Consider the following 19,234-nt stretch of genomic DNA (forward strand, 5'->3'; position numbering starts at 1 on the left):
ATGTCGAACGAGGTGTATACAAAATAGCTTATATTTTACTAGGAAAATACTATTAAATACGATACAATTTTACACAAGATATTTATTTATTTATAGAATGGATATACTTAAACCTTGCTACAACACTTATAGGCAGTGTACCTAATCGTACAGTAGTGTAGTTTTTAGTAAGTCCGGTTCGTTCCACAGGGAGATCTTTAAGCAAAGCTCAACGCTATATTAGTTTACTTTTATAAAAATACAAATATATATATAAGTAATATTATTATTATAAAGGGGGGTTTTTACCGTTTAATGACCGGTTTGTCGATTTTAAAACTTTAGTCGCAGTTAAAACCTAATGTAAAATATTAAATAAATACAAGACTTTAAATTAAAGCGTAAAGTAAATAACGATAATGAAATTGCGAATAATAAAAGTGCGATAAAATAAACTTGCGATAATTAAAAAGTACGATAATTAAAATTGCGATAAAATGAAATAACAATAAATAAAATGCGATAATTAGAAGTGCAATTAAATATAAAATAAAGGAAATAAAATATGAAATAAAAAGAATTATGCTTATTTAAACTTCCGTAATCATGATGTTTGACGTGTTGATTTTAGTTTTATGCCCATGGGTTAATTGTCCTTTGTCCTGGATTATTCAATATGTCCGTCTGGTTTTTGTCCATAACAGTCCATCAGTCATAAATATAAATTGCAAGTGTCCTTGTCAAATTATTATTATACCCGAAGATAAATATTCCAACTAATTGGGGATTCGAATTGTAACAAGGTTTTAATACTTTGTTTAATGAATACACCAGGTTATCGACTGCGTGTAAACCAAGGTTTTACTACTTTGTTAACAATTACACCAATTACCCTTGAATGTAATTTCACCCCTGTTTTGATTATTCTAGTGGCTATTAATCCATTCCCGTGTCCGGTTAAATGAACGATTATTCGTACATATAAATACCCCGCCCATCGTGTCCGATCGAGTGTATATGGTAATTTATAGGGACGCCCAATTGTAAATCTTTATATTAACATTAACAAACTTTCATTTAGTTAAACAAATATAAAGCCCATTAATAGCCCATAGCCTAGTTTCCACAAGTGTCGTTCTTTTGTCCAAACCCCAATTATGGTACAAAGCCCAATTACCCAATTTTAGTAATTAGCCCAACATCATGATTACTTCGTTTTAAATAAGCATAATAATAACTTAGCTACGAGACATTAATATAAAAAGGTTGAACATAACTTACAATGATTAAAAATAGCGTAGCGTTACACGGACAGAATTTCGACTTACACCCTTACAACATTCGCTAACATAACCTTATTATTAGAATTATAATTAAAATTAAAATATAAATTATAAATATAAATATATATTACTCGTATATATTGAGAGAGAGATGATAAAAATGATGATATTTTGATCAGAATTCGGGTTGATTTATAGCCAGAAATGAATTTTGGGGCTCCGCGACTCGCGGCAAAAAGCCCTTCAAACTCCGCGAGTCGCGGAGAGGTATTTTCAATTTACTCCCTTGGAGTTTCTGGCTGCCGACAGTTTTAAATATATATATATAATATATATATAATTAATATAATTAATTATATATTATATTATATTTATATATATAGTTAACTTGTAATTTTTAGTCCGTTGCGTCGAGCGTTAAGAGTTGACTCTAGTCCCGGTTCCGGATTTTCGAACGTCCTTGCGTACAATTTAATATCTTGTACTTTGCGTTTTGAATCTTGTACTCTTGTGATTTCGAGACGTTTCTTATCAATAATTGGAACCTTTTTGATTGTCTTTTGTTCTTTTGAGCTTTTTGGTCATTTGCGTCTTCAAATCGTCGAATCTGTCTTTTGTCTTCACCTTTTATTATTTAAACGAATATCACTTGTAAATAGAACAATTGCAACTAAAAGCTTGTCTTTCTTGAGGAATAATGCTATGAAATATATGTTCGTTTTTAGCATTATCAAATATTCCCACACTTGAGCGTTGCTTGTCCTCAAGCAATATTGTCTTGAAATACTAGAATCACTTCTTTATTCTTCACACTTTGTACATCAGTGATTTCTATACGGCGGTATAAACAATGGTAGTAACGATATGGTTTACAGTCCCACATGACTATAAAAATTTAGATCCATTAAGGAAATTGGATCTTTATGAAAACATTTGATCTTTTGAAAATTAAATCTAGTTTTTACCCTAGATAAGTTTTCCGGAATAACCCTTTACCGGTGTTTGCAAAATATTTTTGTGGGTTTGGTGGGTTTCAGATTTGAAAATTTTAGCTCAAAACTTGCGGTTTTGTGTCACCCACTTGCTAACCTTGTATTTGGAAAGCAACACGTCCAGTTTACTTGTCCCGTATATTACCTTTCGACAAACTACCGTCCGGTTGTAAAGGAAAGCGTTGAACAAGCAACTGTTTAAGGCAATGTCCCGTGACATGCTTTTGATTATGGTCTATAACGTGTCGGACGCAATTACTATCCTTGGTAGGAGCAATAGTAAAGCTCACCCTTATAATTTTTCGGTCTGGCACAAGGTCCTGTCTTTGACCATGCTATGCAACCACCGTTCTTACGGTTGACACCCGATTTAGTTCAGGTGACCTAATGAATTCCAGGTGAATTCCTAGGATTTTACGTTCAATGGTAATGAACGCATTGAAAATAGGGTTTTCAGAAAACAAATCGGTTTATAATTTTGATCAAAATATTTTCTCGTTCAAGCTCGAGTTTAGATATCATTGAACTCCATGAGTTTGAATTCTCAATCTTTAAGGTCAATCTCAAGGATTGAGTAATATCAGGCTTAAAAGCTGATTTTTAATCTTTAAGGAGATTATCCTTTCTGGGGATCTGATTCATTAGTCTTATCCAGCTAATTTGCACGGTGCCCCCCCATTGTACGAGATAAATCCTTCTCATGGTTAGGATAAATCTGACCACTTGGCGACCCTGTTTAATGCTGAGGTCCGTGGATTTCCTGCTGATTTTAGTGATGACTTTTCTAGATTTTTCGTCAACCTACAGCTGGTCTGAACGACAACTTCATGACCTAAATCAAGAAGCGCGTGTCTTTTTCGGAAGACTTTACTTCCTTTTAATGATGGAATTGATTCATCGTGTAGATCCATCTCTTCTTTTCTTTCATCGGGTAAAACAGTTTAGTTTAGTTCAAAGCAAAAGTATTTTCAGTTATTTGTTACAAATATATGTGGCATATGTTTAAAATAACTTGGTAAATTTTCCCACACTTGGCTTTTTATTTTTCTTTTTATCGTCCTTTATTCCATTTTAAATGAATTTTAACATTTTAGTTTGTTTCTCAATTTATGTCCTTTCCGAGGTAACAATAATTTCGGTGTTTAAAACCTAGTTTTATCGTTCATAAATATGTATAAACATGATTTGAATTCATTTAATTAAAAATTTTGAAAAATTTTACTAGAATTGGGTAGTCAGTATATAAGACTAGGGCTGTTCTTTTTTATCAGAGAGCACTAGATTCTAATACAACTACTGCTTTACTAGTATTTTTAATGGTAACCAAGTGTTTAATATAAAAATTTTAAAATCCGAAAGAATTTAACCCCTTCCCACACTTAAGATCTTGCAATGCCCTCATTTGCAAGAAATCAGTAACAATTTAAATTATTGAGGGTGATTTGTGTGAAAATGATTAAATTTTTACCAAAGTTTCCAAATATATTGGCGTTTGTTTGCTGAATGATAAATGGTGCACATCATTTGTTCATTCCGTCTTGTTGTTATTTCACATATATTTTGCATCTTTGTCGTCAAAATTACTTGCTTTTGCTGAACTTAATGCCAGTCTTTGAAAATGCGTTGTTTTACCCTGTTGTGTACATAAGATAAACTGCAAACATATATACATATTTTTGAAGTTTGGTTTATTACCCCACATTCAAAAATTATTAAAATCTAAGAATAAAAGTTAGATAAATATAAAAATGGTTACAATATTAACAAAAAATATTAAACATATCAATAATTACAAATTACAAAATAAAAATAAAAATAAGTAAACTAAGGATGATATTGGTACCAATAGGGGTTCCACGCATAACCATAAGTGCTATAGAATGCCTCGGCAGGGTCATACGTAGGATATGGTGGCTGCATCTCTATCGACCAAGGAGGGAAGACGGGTTTCGGTGTAGGAATATAGTTTCTACCTATGTGTTGGCAATGCGCTATGATCTGGTTCTGATGAACTTGCCAATCTTCAAATGCTCTCTGTCTAGCATTTTCGTATTCCTGAGAAGCTATAAACCTTTGCATTTCTTGCATCTGGTTCCCCCCTCCTACATTACCTTGTTCTTGGTTTCTCTCTACCTGTGGATGTCTACCATTGTATCGTACTGCGGCGTTATTTCGCCGCTTCAACACTTTCGCACCATGGTATACATTTAATCCTATAGTGTCGCGGGGTTCCGGCTCTTCTACTAATAATCCCCCCCGACTTATATCCACACCGAGATATTCACCAATCAAAGTAATAAAAATACCACCCCCTATTATGCTATGTGGACGCATCCCTCGAACCATAGCTGATAAATAATAACCCACACAATATGGTATACTTACAGCGCTGTGTGGGTCTCGAATACACATATGGTAAAACAGATCTTGTTCATTTACCTTTTCTTTGTTTTTACCCCTTTGTGTAATCGAGTTAGCTAAAAACCTATGTATTACTCTTAATTCGGCTCTATCTATATCCAAATAAGAGTAGTTTCCCCCTTTAAAACGGTGATGGCTTGTCATTTGACTCCACACACCGTGTGTATCAAAATTTTCATCTATTTTCCTACCGTTTAGTATCAATCCTTCACAATCGGCAGACGCTAATTCCTCAGGCGTATATATACGTAAAGCCTGAGCCATGTCCAGTAAAGACATGTGGCGCATCGAACCGCCTAACAAAAATCTAATAAAAGAACGATCGGTTAAACTAGCTACCCGATCATTCAACTCTATACTACATAACAACTCTTCACACCATACTTTATATACAGGTCTGCGTATGGTGAATAAACATATCCAGTCATTAAAAGAAGAATTACCATACCTCTGTACCAGTAATTCCCTAATTGGCCCGGCCAATTCTACAGCTTCCAAGGGTCCCCATTCTATGACCCTCGGTACCTCAACAACCTTAGAGTGAAGAGTATGCAAACCCCGTTGATATTTTGGATAATCTATCCAAAGTCTGTCAAATCGCAGGTTCGGGTGCAACTGTTCCAAGTGCATATCTGAAAAGGTCATGACTGGATGAGGTACATCCTGCTTGTAGTAGTTATCTACCTCCTGTTGTTCCAAGTTCTCAGCAGGAGCATGGCGGGCTTGGGATGAAGATTCACCCCTTTCAGTCTGCAAAACACATCAAACACAAATTTTGTGCATCCAAATATGCATTAGTGTCAGCAAAATCATCAATCAAAATAATTACAATGACATTATCAATTTATATCAAACTTAAGCTTATTTTCATATTTTTATCAAATCTACACTTTTTTCAAATAAGCATATACGAAAATTTTCGCCAAGTTCATAAGCATTCAACTCAAATAACATGTCAAAATAATCATTACTAGCAAATAAACAAGTCTCAAATGGCATTATCTTTCAAAAATCAAGTTCATGAATTTTGGACTTGAAAAAGTCCACTTTAATTCTCAAAATCATGTTTAGGCTCAAAGTTTGGATCATTTAACTACCTAGACATGTTACATTACTCAATTTAGCAATAATTCATGACAAAAATCGGCCATAACCTGTTTATATCAAAAAGCCCCAAATTTGCTCAAGAACACAAACCCTAGATTCTAAAGATTTTGAAGTTTTTGGCTTCAAATCATGTTAACAAGCATCAATCTAGGTTATACATGCATAATATACTAACAATTTAACACTAATTACACTAAAAATTAACAAAATTCAAATTATTAAAATATGCTCAAGAACACACTAAAATTCGGATTTAAAGGTGATTTGGGGTGTAATTGTACCTGTTTTCTTGAGTAGTTCCTAGATATCATCCTTCTCAACATGATTGTAGTGAAAAATTTGAAGATTAACGGTGAAAAATTGAGTTTTTGGGATGATTTTTGTGGGTTTTCTCGGGTTTTTTCGAGCTGTATTTGGGTGTTTATGTGTGTGTGAGAGTGATCAGTTCGTGCAGCTGGTTATATTTTTTTTCTGTAATTTGGTCCCTCCGCGAGTCGCGGAGGTTTGTACTGAAAACTCCGCGAGTCGCGGAGTTATTTTTTTTTTTTTTTTTTTTTTTTTTTTTTTTTTTTTTATAATCTTTAACTTATAAAACAATTAAGAAATTAATTTTAAAATTTTGTTTCCCTTGTTATTTAGGACGAGGTCGTTTCGGATCGATGTCCTAGTCCGTCCCTCGACAAAATTTTAAAATTTGTCTTTTTGTAGCGATTGTTTTAAAAGCTAAGATTTTTGGGTTTTTTAATGTTTTTGGCATACTTTAAATCAATAAGATTAAAAATAATGATAATAAAAGTTCTCGTCCCTCCCTCGGGTAAAGCAATTTCGGTTCAAAGACCTAGTCTTCAACTTACGACGAATTTTAAAAATCATATTTTTAACTTAATGAGATAAAGTAAATTTTTGTTTTTAAATTCACACAACATAAATATAAAATTCAAAATTAAAAATTAAAAAATTCACACCAAACTTAAAATTTGAAATGCATAAAATTAAAAATTAATATTTTAAAAATTAAAAATTCACACCAAACTTAATTTAAAAATTCATAAATTCATATCAAACTTATATTAATTTTTCAAATATTTATAATTTTAAATATATTGTTTTTACAAAGTTTACAATATTAATTTAAGATTAAATATTAATTTTAAAAACATGGTAAAAATAAAATTAAAAATCTTTTTGTCTTTTTATCCCACTTTAATTAATCAAATATTATCAAAAATATGCGCCCCTCTTTTCGGTAAAGTAATTTCGGTTCCAAGACCTAATTTAACTCATGACGAATTTTTGAAATATTTTGGTTTGATTGATTAAAGATATTTATACCTTAAGAATAAACGTTAAATTTCGCAGTGATGTAATAAATTTTTGAATGATATCAATAATTTCGGTCGCCAAACCTAATTTTATTTAATACCAATTTAATACTTTTTAGCGAACAAATTAGCGTTTATTATCAAAAGGTTAAAAATAAAAATAAAAATAAAAACTGTACAGACATACCTGTGAAATAGATTTCTTAGTTATATGATCTATTATATTCATAAGATAGTCGGTTTAATTGGTCTTCCATGGCTGCATAGGCGTAACCTCGAGCATTCATTGTCTTTTCTTCTAAACATATGAACGGTCCGTCTCTGCATAAAGTAACAAATTCGGTATTTGAATAGGTTTGATTATTTGAACATTTACCTCCATGTGACCATTTTCCGCATTTGTGACATTTTTCTAGGTGTCGTGCTCTTCTTTTCGCTGCGGATTTTGATTTTCCTTTACCAAATTGTAACTTATTATCTTCGCATCTGGATCCTTTTCTAACTCCGTCCATTCTTTCTCTGATTACTGATACTAATTCACTCGGTAGTATGTCATTATTTCTTTTAGTGATCAAAGCGTGTAGCATTAGACCATGGTTTAGTTCACAGGCAGTCTTCATTTCGTAAAAACCTAAAAAAAATAAAAATTCAGAATGGGGGGAGAAGACTAGTTCTTTAGGGTCTGCTAGGGAAAGACCATACGTGTTCCATTTTCGAAAACTACACGAAAACAGACAATCTAACTCTAACAGAAATACATATTATCCTTTAAAGATTTGATTCTCCCCACACTTAGTTAGCTGTGGTATCGAAATTGTGATTAACTTCGTTGTCGACTTCCATCGGACCCTGTATGTAATGTTTAACTCTGTGACCATTAACTTTAAATTCAATCCCATTTGAATTTATTAATTCTATCGTTCCGTATGGGAAAACTCTTTTGACTATGAATGGTCCAGACCATCTTGATTTCAATTTTCCAGGAAATAGCTTGAATCGTGAATTGAAAAGAAGAACTCTGTCTCCTTCTTTGAATTCTTTTGAACTTCTGATTCTTTTATCATGCCATTTCTTCGTTCTTTCTTTATAGATTAACGAATTTTCGTATGCTTCATGTCTTAATTCTTCTAATTCGTTTAGTTGACTTAATCGTAGACGTCCAGCTTCATGTAAATCAAGATTACATGTCTTCAAAGCCCAAAATGCTTTGTGTTCAATTTCTACTGGAAGATGACATGCTTTTCCATAAACAAGTCTAAAAGGTGTGGTTCCAATTGGAGTTTTGTAGGCTGTTCTAAAAGCCCAGAGTGCATCCTCCAATTTAATGGACCATTCCTTCGAATTTGATCCTACGGTTTTCTCTAGAATACGTTTTAAAGCTCGGTTGGTATTTTCAACTTGTCCACTTGTTTGTGGATGATATGCGGTGGATATTTTATGAGTTACTCCATATCTTTTAAGAACTTTCTCAAGTTGATTATTACAGAAATGAGTACCCCGATCACTTATTAAAGCTTTCGGTGTTCCAAACCTTGCAAAAAGACGTTTTAAAAAATTTACTACAACTCGTGCATCGTTAGTTGGGAGAGCTTGTGCTTCCGCCCATTTAGATACATAATCAATGGCTACGAGTATATATAGATTATTATGAGATTTTGGAAATGGACCCATAAAGTCAATACCCCAAATGTCAAATACTTCACATACTTGGATGACATTTTGTGGCATTTCATCACGTTGACTTATTTTTCCGGCCCTTTGACATGCATCACAGGATTTGCAAAGAAGGTGTGCGTCTTTGTAAATTGTAGGCCAATAGAATCCAGCTTCATAAACTTTTCTTGCTGTTAGTTGAGGCCCATAATGCCCTCCTGTTGGTCCTGTGTGACAATGGTTTAAAATTTTACTAGCTTCATCTCCAAATACACATCGGCGTATTATTCCATCGGGACAACTTTTAAACAGATGTGGATCTTCCCAGAAATAGTGTTTTATATCACTGAAGAATTTCTTTCGTCTTTGGTACGATAATCCTTTTTCAAGGAATCCACAAACTAAGTAGTTTGCATAGTCTGCAAACCATGGGATTTCTTTATAATCTATCTTCAATAGATATTCATCAGGAAAGTTGTCTTGTATGGCCGATTCATTTAGAACTTCTAATTCGGGATTTTCAAGACGAGAAAGATGATCAGCGGCGAGATTTTCTGCTCCTTTTTTATCTCGGATTTCAATATCAAACTCTTGTAAGAGTAAGATCCATCGGATTAATCTTGGTTTAGCATCTTGTTTTGAAAATAGGTATCTAAGAGCAGAATGGTCGGTATAGACCACCGTTTTTGCTAGAACGAGATATGATCGAAATTTGTCAAAAGCAAAGACAATAGCAAGGAGTTCTTTTTCAGTAGTTGTATAGTTCGTTTGTGCTCCTTGTAACGTCTTACTAGCATAATATATAGGTTGAAATCGTTTTTCAATCCTTTGTCCTAAAACGGCTCCCATTGCAAAATCACTTGCATCGCACATTAGTTCAAATGGTAGATTCCAATTTGGTGTTATCATGATCGGCGCATTAGTGAGTTTTTCTTTAAGTATATTAAAAGATTTGATACATTCATCTGAAAAGATGAATGGCGCATCCTTTTCTAGGAGTTTATTCATAGGAGTGGCAATTTTAGAAAAATCTTTTATGAAACGTCGGTAAAAACCGGCATGCCCTAGAAAACTCCTAACTCCTCTAACATTGGTGGGATGTGGAAGTTTAGCAATTACATCTACTTTAGCTCTATCCACTTCAATTCCTTCTTTTGAAATTTTATGTCCAAGAACGATGCCTTCTTTAACCATAAAATGGCATTTCTCCCAATTAAGTACTAGATTTGATTTTTCGCATCTAATTAGCATTCGTTCCAGATTAACTAGACATGATTTAAATGTATCACCGAAGACTGAAAAGTCATCCATGAATACTTCCATGCATTCTTCTATCATGTCATGAAAAATTGCCATCATGCACCTTTGAAAGGTTGCAGGGGCGTTACAAAGTCCAAATGGCATGCGTTTGTAAGCAAAAGTACCATAAGGGCACGTGAATGTGGTTTTTTCTTGGTCCTCGGGTGCTATTGGAATTTGAAAATATCCGGAAAATCCATCTAGAAAACAATAGTAACTATTTCCGGCTAATCTTTCCAACATTTGATCTATGAAAGGTAAGGGAAAGTGATCTTTTCTGGTGGCGTCATTTAATTTTCTATAATCAATACATACACGCCATCCTGTTACAGTCCTAGTAGGAATAAGCTCATTTTTCTCATTTGTGATAACAGTCATGCCACCCTTCTTAGGCACGCATTGAACTGGGCTTACCCATGGACTATCAGAAATTGGATATATCAAACCTGCATCTAGCAGTTTAATAATCTCTTTCTTAACTATATCTTGCATATTAGGATTTAGTCTTCGTTGGCGTTGCACATACGTTTTATGACCTTCTTCCATAAGGATTTTATGTGTGCAATACGAAGGACTTATTCCTTTAATATCATGAATCTTCCATGCAATGGCTGGTTTATGAGCTTTCAACACAGAAATGAGCTGTGATTTCTCATTTTCAGTAAGAGAAGACGATATTATTACAGGTAATTCAGATTCACCATGTAAATAAGCGTATTCCAAATGGTTTGGAAGTGGCTTTAACTCTAATTTCGGAGGTTCTTCTATCGATGATTTATATCGATATCTGTCTTCTTCTTTTAGCATTTGAATTTCTTCTGTTGTTGGTTCATATCCATTAGCTATAAGTGTAGCTAACATTTCAGCTTCATCAATTGGTTCATTTCCTTCTCCTAAAGAACATTCTCCTGTTCCTTGTAATTCTGGAAATTCTTCTAATAATTCTGCATGTGCATCTATAGTTTGAATATAATAACATGTATCATCTGCAGATTGTGGTTGTTGCATTGCTCTATCAACTGAAAAGGTAACACTCTCATCCTCTATACTTAGGGTCAGTTTCTTACCGAACACGTCTATCATTGCTTTAGCCGTGTTTAAGAATGGTCTTCCTAATATGAGAGGAACTTGAGAATCTTCTTCCATGTCCAAAACAACAAAATCTACTGGAAATACTAAAGTACCAATTTTAACTAGCATGTTCTCCATTATCCCTCTAGGATATTTTATTGATCTATCGGCTAGTTGTATGCTTATTCTGGTTGGTTTCAATTCTCCAAGGTCTAGTTTAGCGTATAGTGAATACGGCATTAGATTTATACTAGCACCTAAATCTGCCAATGCTTCTATTGAACTAAGACTACCCAGAAAACATGGAATTGTGAAACTTCCTGGATCAGATAGTTTTTCTGGTATCTTATTCAACAGCACTGCTGAACAATTTGCATTCATAGTAACAGCCGAGAGTTCTTCCATTTTCTTTCTATTCGTGATTAGATCTTTCAAGAATTTAGCATACCTTGGCATTCCTGAAATCACATCAATGAAAGGAAGATTTACATTTATCTGTTTAAACATATCCAAGAATTTGGATTGCTCGGCTTCAAGTTTTTCTTTCTTCATTTTACTCGGATAAGGAAGTGGTGGTTGGTATGGTTTAACATAAGGTTTATCTTTAACTGTGTTATCTTCATTAACCTTTTCAATTACCGGTTCTTTTTCCTTATCTTGATCAGGTTGTGGTTTTTGTGTAATAGGAATAGTTTCATCAGAAGTTACTGGTATTTCAGGTGGTTTAAGTGTTGTACCACTTCTTGTGGTAATAGCTTTAGCTGTTTCATTCCGGGGGTTAGCGTTTGTATCGCTAGGTAGACTTCCCGGTTTTCTTTCACCTATTAACCTTGCTAGGTTACTTACTTCTTGTTCCAGATTTTGAATAGAAGCTTGTTGATTTCTAAATGCTTGAGCATTTTGTTCATTGGTTTGTTTTTGAGATGTGAAAAACTGCGTTTGAGTTTCAACTAGCTTCGTCATCATATCTTCTAAATTCGGCTTTTTATCATCGGTTTGTTGTGGTGGTTTGTTCTGAAAATTCGGTCTTTGCTGATTGTAAGTATTATTGGATACTTGTTGATTGCTAGGACCTTGTTGGTTGTTGTATGGAATATTTCGGTTATAATTCTGGTTTTGATTGTAAATCGGTCTTGGCGGTTGATAATTATTCTGATAATTATTTCCAGGCCTTTGGTTTATGTATGAAATATTCTCTCTTTGTTCCATTGTTAATTCAATACTGATACAATCTTTTGTCAAATGTGGTCCTCCACACTGCTCACAACTAATTCGTATAGAGTGAATATCCTTAGTCATCTTTTCCATTCGTCTCTCGAAAGCATCTATCTTTGCTGAAATGGAATCTAAGTCATGGCTAGAATCGGCTCTAGCTGCTTTAGATGATCTAATGATATCTTTTTCTTGGTGCCACTCATGTGAGTGGGAAGCAGTGTTATCAATAATTTTGTAAGCATCAGTTTCGGTTTTCTTCATAATAGAACCACCAGCTGCTATATCTATATCTTTCCTTGTAGTGATGTCGCATCCTTGGTAGAATATTTGTACTATTTGACAGGTGTCTAAACCATGTTGCGGACATCCTCTTAACAACTTTCCATATCTTGTCCACGCCTCATATAGAGTTTCATTTGGTTTCTGTGTGAACGTAACAATTTCTGCTTGAAGTCTTACGGCTTTAGATGCAGGAAAGAATTGTTTAAGAAATTTGTCAATTAAAACATCCCATGTATCAATCGCCCCTTCAGGTAACGATTCCAACCAATCTTTGGCTTCTCCCTTTAAAGTCCAGGGAAATAACATGAGATATATCTGTTCATCCTCCACTTCTCGTATTTTAAATAGTGTGCAGATCCTATTAAAGGTACGTAGATGTTCATTTGGATCTTCCTTCGGCGCACCACTAAATTGGCATTGATTAGTCACCATGTGTAGAATTTGTCCTTTGATTTCATAATCTGGCGCATTAATGTCTGGATGAGTAATTGCGTGACCTTGGCCAGTGCGTTTAGCTCTCATTCGGTCTTCCATACTTAAAGGTTCCAGATTCTCCATAATTGAATTTGTTGAATCGGTATCACTAGATGCTTCAGATTTAATAGTTCGTTCCTCAACAATCTCTGTTTGAATGATTGGTGGTTCCGGAGGAAAGTTTAATGGTTCAGGATCTATGAACCGTTCCTGAATATTTTCTGGATTCTCAATTGTGAGGTTTGTTTCAAAAAATGAATTATCGGAAATTTGAACTGAAGTACTTGGTCGACTGGATGACGATTCTAAAGAAAAATCAACGGCGGTTATATTTGTTAAACGATGTCTTGATCGAGTTACAGGTGGTGAACGTACAAAAGGTGGTGAACGTCTTGCTCGGTGCATTCACTGAATATCCTATTAGTTTTTAAAAGGAAAGAAAAATTATAATAAGTTATCCAATCAATAGACTTTTCTGATTTTGCCCACGTTTCGAATAGCCAAAAGATGCAGCAGAGGGGCAGGATTCGTTTGGTCTCAATATAATTGAGGACTGTTTGGCTCCAATAACCCGGTCCACGTACAAATCCAACTATTACTACGAACCAGAAAATTTTGATGTCTATCAATTTAACCACTTAAAATAAATTTTCGTAATTTTAAGAAATTTAGATAAGAAGTAGAATAAAATTCTAAGTCCTAAAAACTAGAATAGCGAGAAATAAGAGAGAAAAAGATTGCGCGTCGAAAAATGTCGAAAAAGAAAAAAAATGGTTGAAAAATAAAAGGTGACGGAAAAATAAAAGAAACTTATAAAAACTTAAAAATACTTAACTAATTTAACCTTATTACTACAACTAACTTAAAATTATAATCGCAAATTGATATTACTATTTGGAATGATAATTGATACATAGTAAAAGGTCTAAAAATATTAAAGCTTACAGGAAAAACTAAATCCCAATTGGAAATAACTTAAAAAGAAACTAAAACTTAAAAAGGAGTCGCAAAATTCTAAAGCACCTAAATCTTAGTCTAAAGAAAAAGCACTTAAGGAATTCTACGGCAAAGCCTAAAAATCTAGGAGTAAAAATAACTATAGCAAAAACTAAGTTTAAAATTAAATATGAGTTAGAAATACAAATATTACGCTACAACGATTAAAAAGGTACAAAATATTAAAAATATACAAAAAAGTTGTAAAAAGTACAATTTTTATAAAAATATTATTTTTATATTATTTAAATAAAACTACTAATTTTACAATTTTAATAAAACTAATTAAACTAAAATATAAAAAGTAAAAAGTAAAATAAAACTAATAATAATAATATTAATATTTAGGTTTTAATAATAATAATAATTAAAAAAAAATAACCCGTGATTAGGGTTTTGTCCGTGTGTCAGAAACCCTCCGCGAGTCGCGGCAAATAAAGAGTAAAACCCCGCAAGTCGCGGGGTTCAGGAATTCTGTTGACAGGTAGTACTTTTTACGCGTTTTCTTTATTTTTTTTTTTTTTTTATTATTTTCTGTTTTCTGTTTTTAATTTAAATAAACGATTTTTAATAAAATTTATATTTTTATAAATTAAAATAAAGATAAAGAAACTTATAAAACTTAGATATTTAACAAAATCCTAAAAATACTTATATTTTTGTTTTTCTTTTTATATTTTTGAATAATTAAAACGTAATTTTTACAAAAACGACTTTTAATAAAAGTAAATAAAAATCTTTTTTTTTTTTTTTTTTTTTTATTATTAGCGTTGCGCTTCCGGCTTTTAAGATGTTCCCCGGCAGCGGCGCCAAAAATACTTGATGTCGAACGAGGTGTATACAAAATAGCTTATATTTTACTAGGAAAATACTATTAAATACGATACAATTTTACACAAGATATTTATTTATTTATAGAATGGATATACTTAAACCTTGCTACAACACTTATAGGCAGTGTACCTAATCGTACAGTAGTGTAGTTTTTAGTAAGTCCGGTTCGTTCCACAGGGAGATCTTTAAGCAAAGCTCAACGCTATATTAGTTTACTTTTATAAAAATACAAATATATATATAAGTAATATTATTATTATAAAGGGGGGTTTTTACCGTTTAATGACCGGTTTGTCGATTTTAAAACTTTAGTCGCAGTTAAAACCTAATGTAAAATATTAAATAAATACAAGACTTTAAATTAAAGCGTAAAGTAAATAACGATAATGAAATTGCGAATAATAAAAGTGCGATAAAATAAACTTGCGATAATTAAAAAGTACGATAATTAAAATTGCGATAAAATGAAATAACAATAAATAAAATGCGATAATTAGAAGTGCAATTAAATATAAAATAAAGGAAATAAAATATGAAATAAAAAGAATTATGCTTATTTAAACTTCCGTAATCATGATGTTTGACGTGTTGATTTTAGTTTTATGCCCATGGGTTAATTGTCCTTTGTCCTGGATTATTCAATATGTCCGTCTGGTTTTTGTCCATAACAGTCCATCAGTCATAAATATAAATTGCAAGTGTCCTTGTCAAATTATTATTATACCCGAAGATAAATATTCCAACTAATTGGGGATTCGAATTGTAACAAGGTTTTAATACTTTGTTTAATGAATACACCAGGTTATCGACTGCGTGTAAACCAAGGTTTTACTACTTTGTTAACAATTACACCAATTACCCTTGAATGTAATTTCACCCCTGTTTTGATTATTCTAGTGGCTATTAATCCATTCCCGTGTCCGGTTAAATGAACGATTATTCGTACATATAAATACCCCGCCCATCGTGTCCGATCGAGTGTATATGGTAATTTATAGGGACGCCCAATTGTAAATCTTTATATTAACATTAACAAACTTTCATTTAGTTAAACAAATATAAAGCCCATTAATAGCCCATAGCCTAGTTTCCACAAGTGTCGTTCTTTTGTCCAAACCCCAATTATGGTACAAAGCCCAATTACCCAATTTTAGTAATTAGCCCAACATCATGATTACTTCGTTTTAAATAAGCATAATAATAACTTAGCTACGAGACATTAATATAAAAAGGTTGAACATAACTTACAATGATTAAAAATAGCGTAGCGTTACACGGACAGAATTTCGACTTACACCCTTACAACATTCGCTAACATAACCTTATTATTAGAATTATAATTAAAATTAAAATATAAATTATAAATATAAATATATATTACTCGTATATATTGAGAGAGAGATGATAAAAATGATGATATTTTGATCAGAATTCGGGTTGATTTATAGCCAGAAATGAATTTTGGGGCTCCGCGACTCGCGGCAAAAAGCCCTTCAAACTCCGCGAGTCGCGGAGAGGTATTTTCAATTTACTCCCTTGGAGTTTCTGGCTGCCGACAGTTTTAAATATATATATATAATATATATATAATTAATATAATTAATTATATATTATATTATATTTATATATATAGTTAACTTGTAATTTTTAGTCCGTTGCGTCGAGCGTTAAGAGTTGACTCTAGTCCCGGTTCCGGATTTTCGAACGTCCTTGCGTACAATTTAATATCTTGTACTTTGCGTTTTGAATCTTGTACTCTTGTGATTTCGAGACGTTTCTTATCAATAATTGGAACCTTTTTGATTGTCTTTTGTTCTTTTGAGCTTTTTGGTCATTTGCGTCTTCAAATCGTCGAATCTGTCTTTTGTCTTCACCTTTTATTATTTAAACGAATATCACTTGTAAATAGAACAATTGCAACTAAAAGCTTGTCTTTCTTGAGGAATAATGCTATGAAATATATGTTCGTTTTTAGCATTATCAGGCATATAGAACAAGTTTGCTAGGAATTGAAAACGTTAGCTAGGACAAGTTTCTCAAGAAAATTCGCGTCGCGGAAGATTTATCGGTTTCCAAAAACGTTCGTCGGGGCAAGTTCTTATCGGGTTTTGAAAACGATTGTTAGGACTATCCACCCTCGCGGCGAATACTTGTATGACGTGAAGAGTCGCTCTCCATTGAGAATTTAGAATAAGGACCTCCTGAACCGGAAGTACGAGGGTGATGCAAGAGAAGTTTCCGCCCCGATGTGAGCATAACGAGTAAATTGTAGTTAGTCAATAAGACTGCGCGAGGACGAGCTAGTATACCCGTGCGACATACGGTTGAAGTCGAATGGAATCGGTAATTCATTCGGAAGCATAAATATAATTTGACAATAATTGAAGGTGTGTCCCCGGTATGGTTGTTATAAATATTCTCGGAGTTTTCGGATGTCCAACATGAATAGATGAAGTCATGTACATGGCTCATGGTGGTGTTTAGGTTGATCGAGTCTAACCACCATCACGTGTCACTAGAACTTTGGTATGTCTTACCGTAATATAACCACGTTGATCGAGTGTCGTTATATTACGCTAACTCATACCTCCATTCCCACATCACTCTATAGATTCAAGTTCGTGTAATCGTGAAGTTTAAAATAAACAAAGTGTAACGACGTCTCTAACGTGACTCGTATTGAATCGAAAGAATTAGTGCAACTATAAAGAAGCGTTTCCCGAGGGAAGTGTATAAATAATTGTTCACGTCATTGCGGTTCAAGTCAAGCGATAATGCCCTTAGGCACGAAAAGAGTAACGAATCATGATAACGAGTAGCACGCAACCGTAGTGATAAATGTTGATGACGATACTCACCTAGAGTAGTGATGGTAGTAACACCAAAAAGTAGATAGTAAGAAACACCAGTGGAAAACCGACAGTAAGTTGAAACGGTGGCAAATAACAATCCGGGAGACAGAGTTCCCGAACAAGTGTGACTAATGAAGTCGTCGTCATCCATACGGGTATGAATCATGAATTTACGTGTGTTACCAAAAAGTGGCGGAATACGAGTTCGTATGATGAAGGTTGGGTACCATTAAAAAGTTTGCCTAAGAATGATTCATGTATAATGCACAAGTAGTCAAGTAAGTGCTATCTATAGCAAATGTATGTCAGAATGCAAATGCTAACTATCCGGTTGTAGTCTAGACTCACTAATGCGTCCTAACGACTCTGTTAGACACACTAATGCACGTCCTAGTTCCCTACAACCAATGCTCTGATACCACTTGTAACGACCCGACCAAAACCGTTATTGACGGCGCCGTTAACTTAGGTCCCGTTGCGTGGTCGTAGTCCCTATATGAGACTCGTTTGACCAAAATTATGTCGCATTCATTTGAAAGGTGCAAGACTTGCAAGTTTAGTTTACAAAAGTCATAAAGTATAAATGAAATAACTTGCGACATAATTTGTTTAAAAACACAGTTGCTGTAAATAGCGTAAGTATGTAAACAAAAGTTTGAATCCAAAGGTGCTATCACTAGCGTATGCATGTATGTATGCTTGACCCCAAGCAAGAAATCAAAGTGTGCGGAAGCATGTATCAAGTAGCCGAGTATGAACCTGAGAAACATATAGAAAACTGTCAACGAAAAACGTTGGTGAAATCATAGGTGTTTGTAAACGTTGTTTTTGAACCACAAGATTTAGTATTCCCATAGTTGATTATCAAAATCGTTTGCATTCCAAAAGTATTGTTCGCGAGCACCCAATTATCAAGACTTAACGTTTCCTCCCATAGAACCCCATCACAATAGTGTTAGAACATACACTGTTTCTCAAAAATATATTTCATCCGTAGACGGTAGCGAACCGTCCGTAATGAGGGTTTGTCAAACCCGTATGGCCACACAATATAAGTTCTCGCTTACACCCTGCAAGTGTAACTAATGATAATCGAATTGAGGATTTTTGTTCTAACTCGCTGTGGAATGTTTGTTTCCTTGTACTTGTGTTCAAAGTATAAAAGTATGTAGTATAAAACTGTATATGTTTCTCATCCCATAATTTAAAAGTATAAAAGTTGTTGAAAGATGGGACTATGATCTCACCTCGAGTGCACGAGTATAAAGGTACTTCAACAAGTAAACGTGTGCATGAAAGTTGCTTAGCCTTGACCTAAACAAGTAAGTTGTATCAATTAACCGGTTACGACACAAGGTCGGGTGAAATGTGTTCAATTAGTCCTATGGCTCGTTACGACTCGAATAGTATAGCATGTGAATCACGTTGTCAAGTTTCATGCAAGAATCACGTAT

At 33.6% G+C, this 19,234-nt stretch overlaps 1 protein-coding gene across 1 annotated transcript in view; it reads right to left on the reverse strand.

Annotated features, from left to right (window-relative positions):
• Positions 1–19,234, reverse strand: part of LOC139857826 (uncharacterized) — a 398,536-nt gene that overhangs the window by 258,410 nt on the left and 120,892 nt on the right. Inside the window, exon 5 of the mRNA XM_071846664.1 lies at positions 9,549–10,256. Coding sequence (XP_071702765.1) covers positions 9,549–10,256 — 708 coding nt within the window. The remainder of the gene's footprint in view (positions 1–9,548; positions 10,257–19,234) is intronic.

This window comes from Rutidosis leptorrhynchoides, chromosome 7, assembly GCF_046630445.1.
Source record: "Rutidosis leptorrhynchoides isolate AG116_Rl617_1_P2 chromosome 7, CSIRO_AGI_Rlap_v1, whole genome shotgun sequence".
NCBI classification, from domain to species: domain Eukaryota; kingdom Viridiplantae; phylum Streptophyta; class Magnoliopsida; order Asterales; family Asteraceae; genus Rutidosis; species Rutidosis leptorrhynchoides.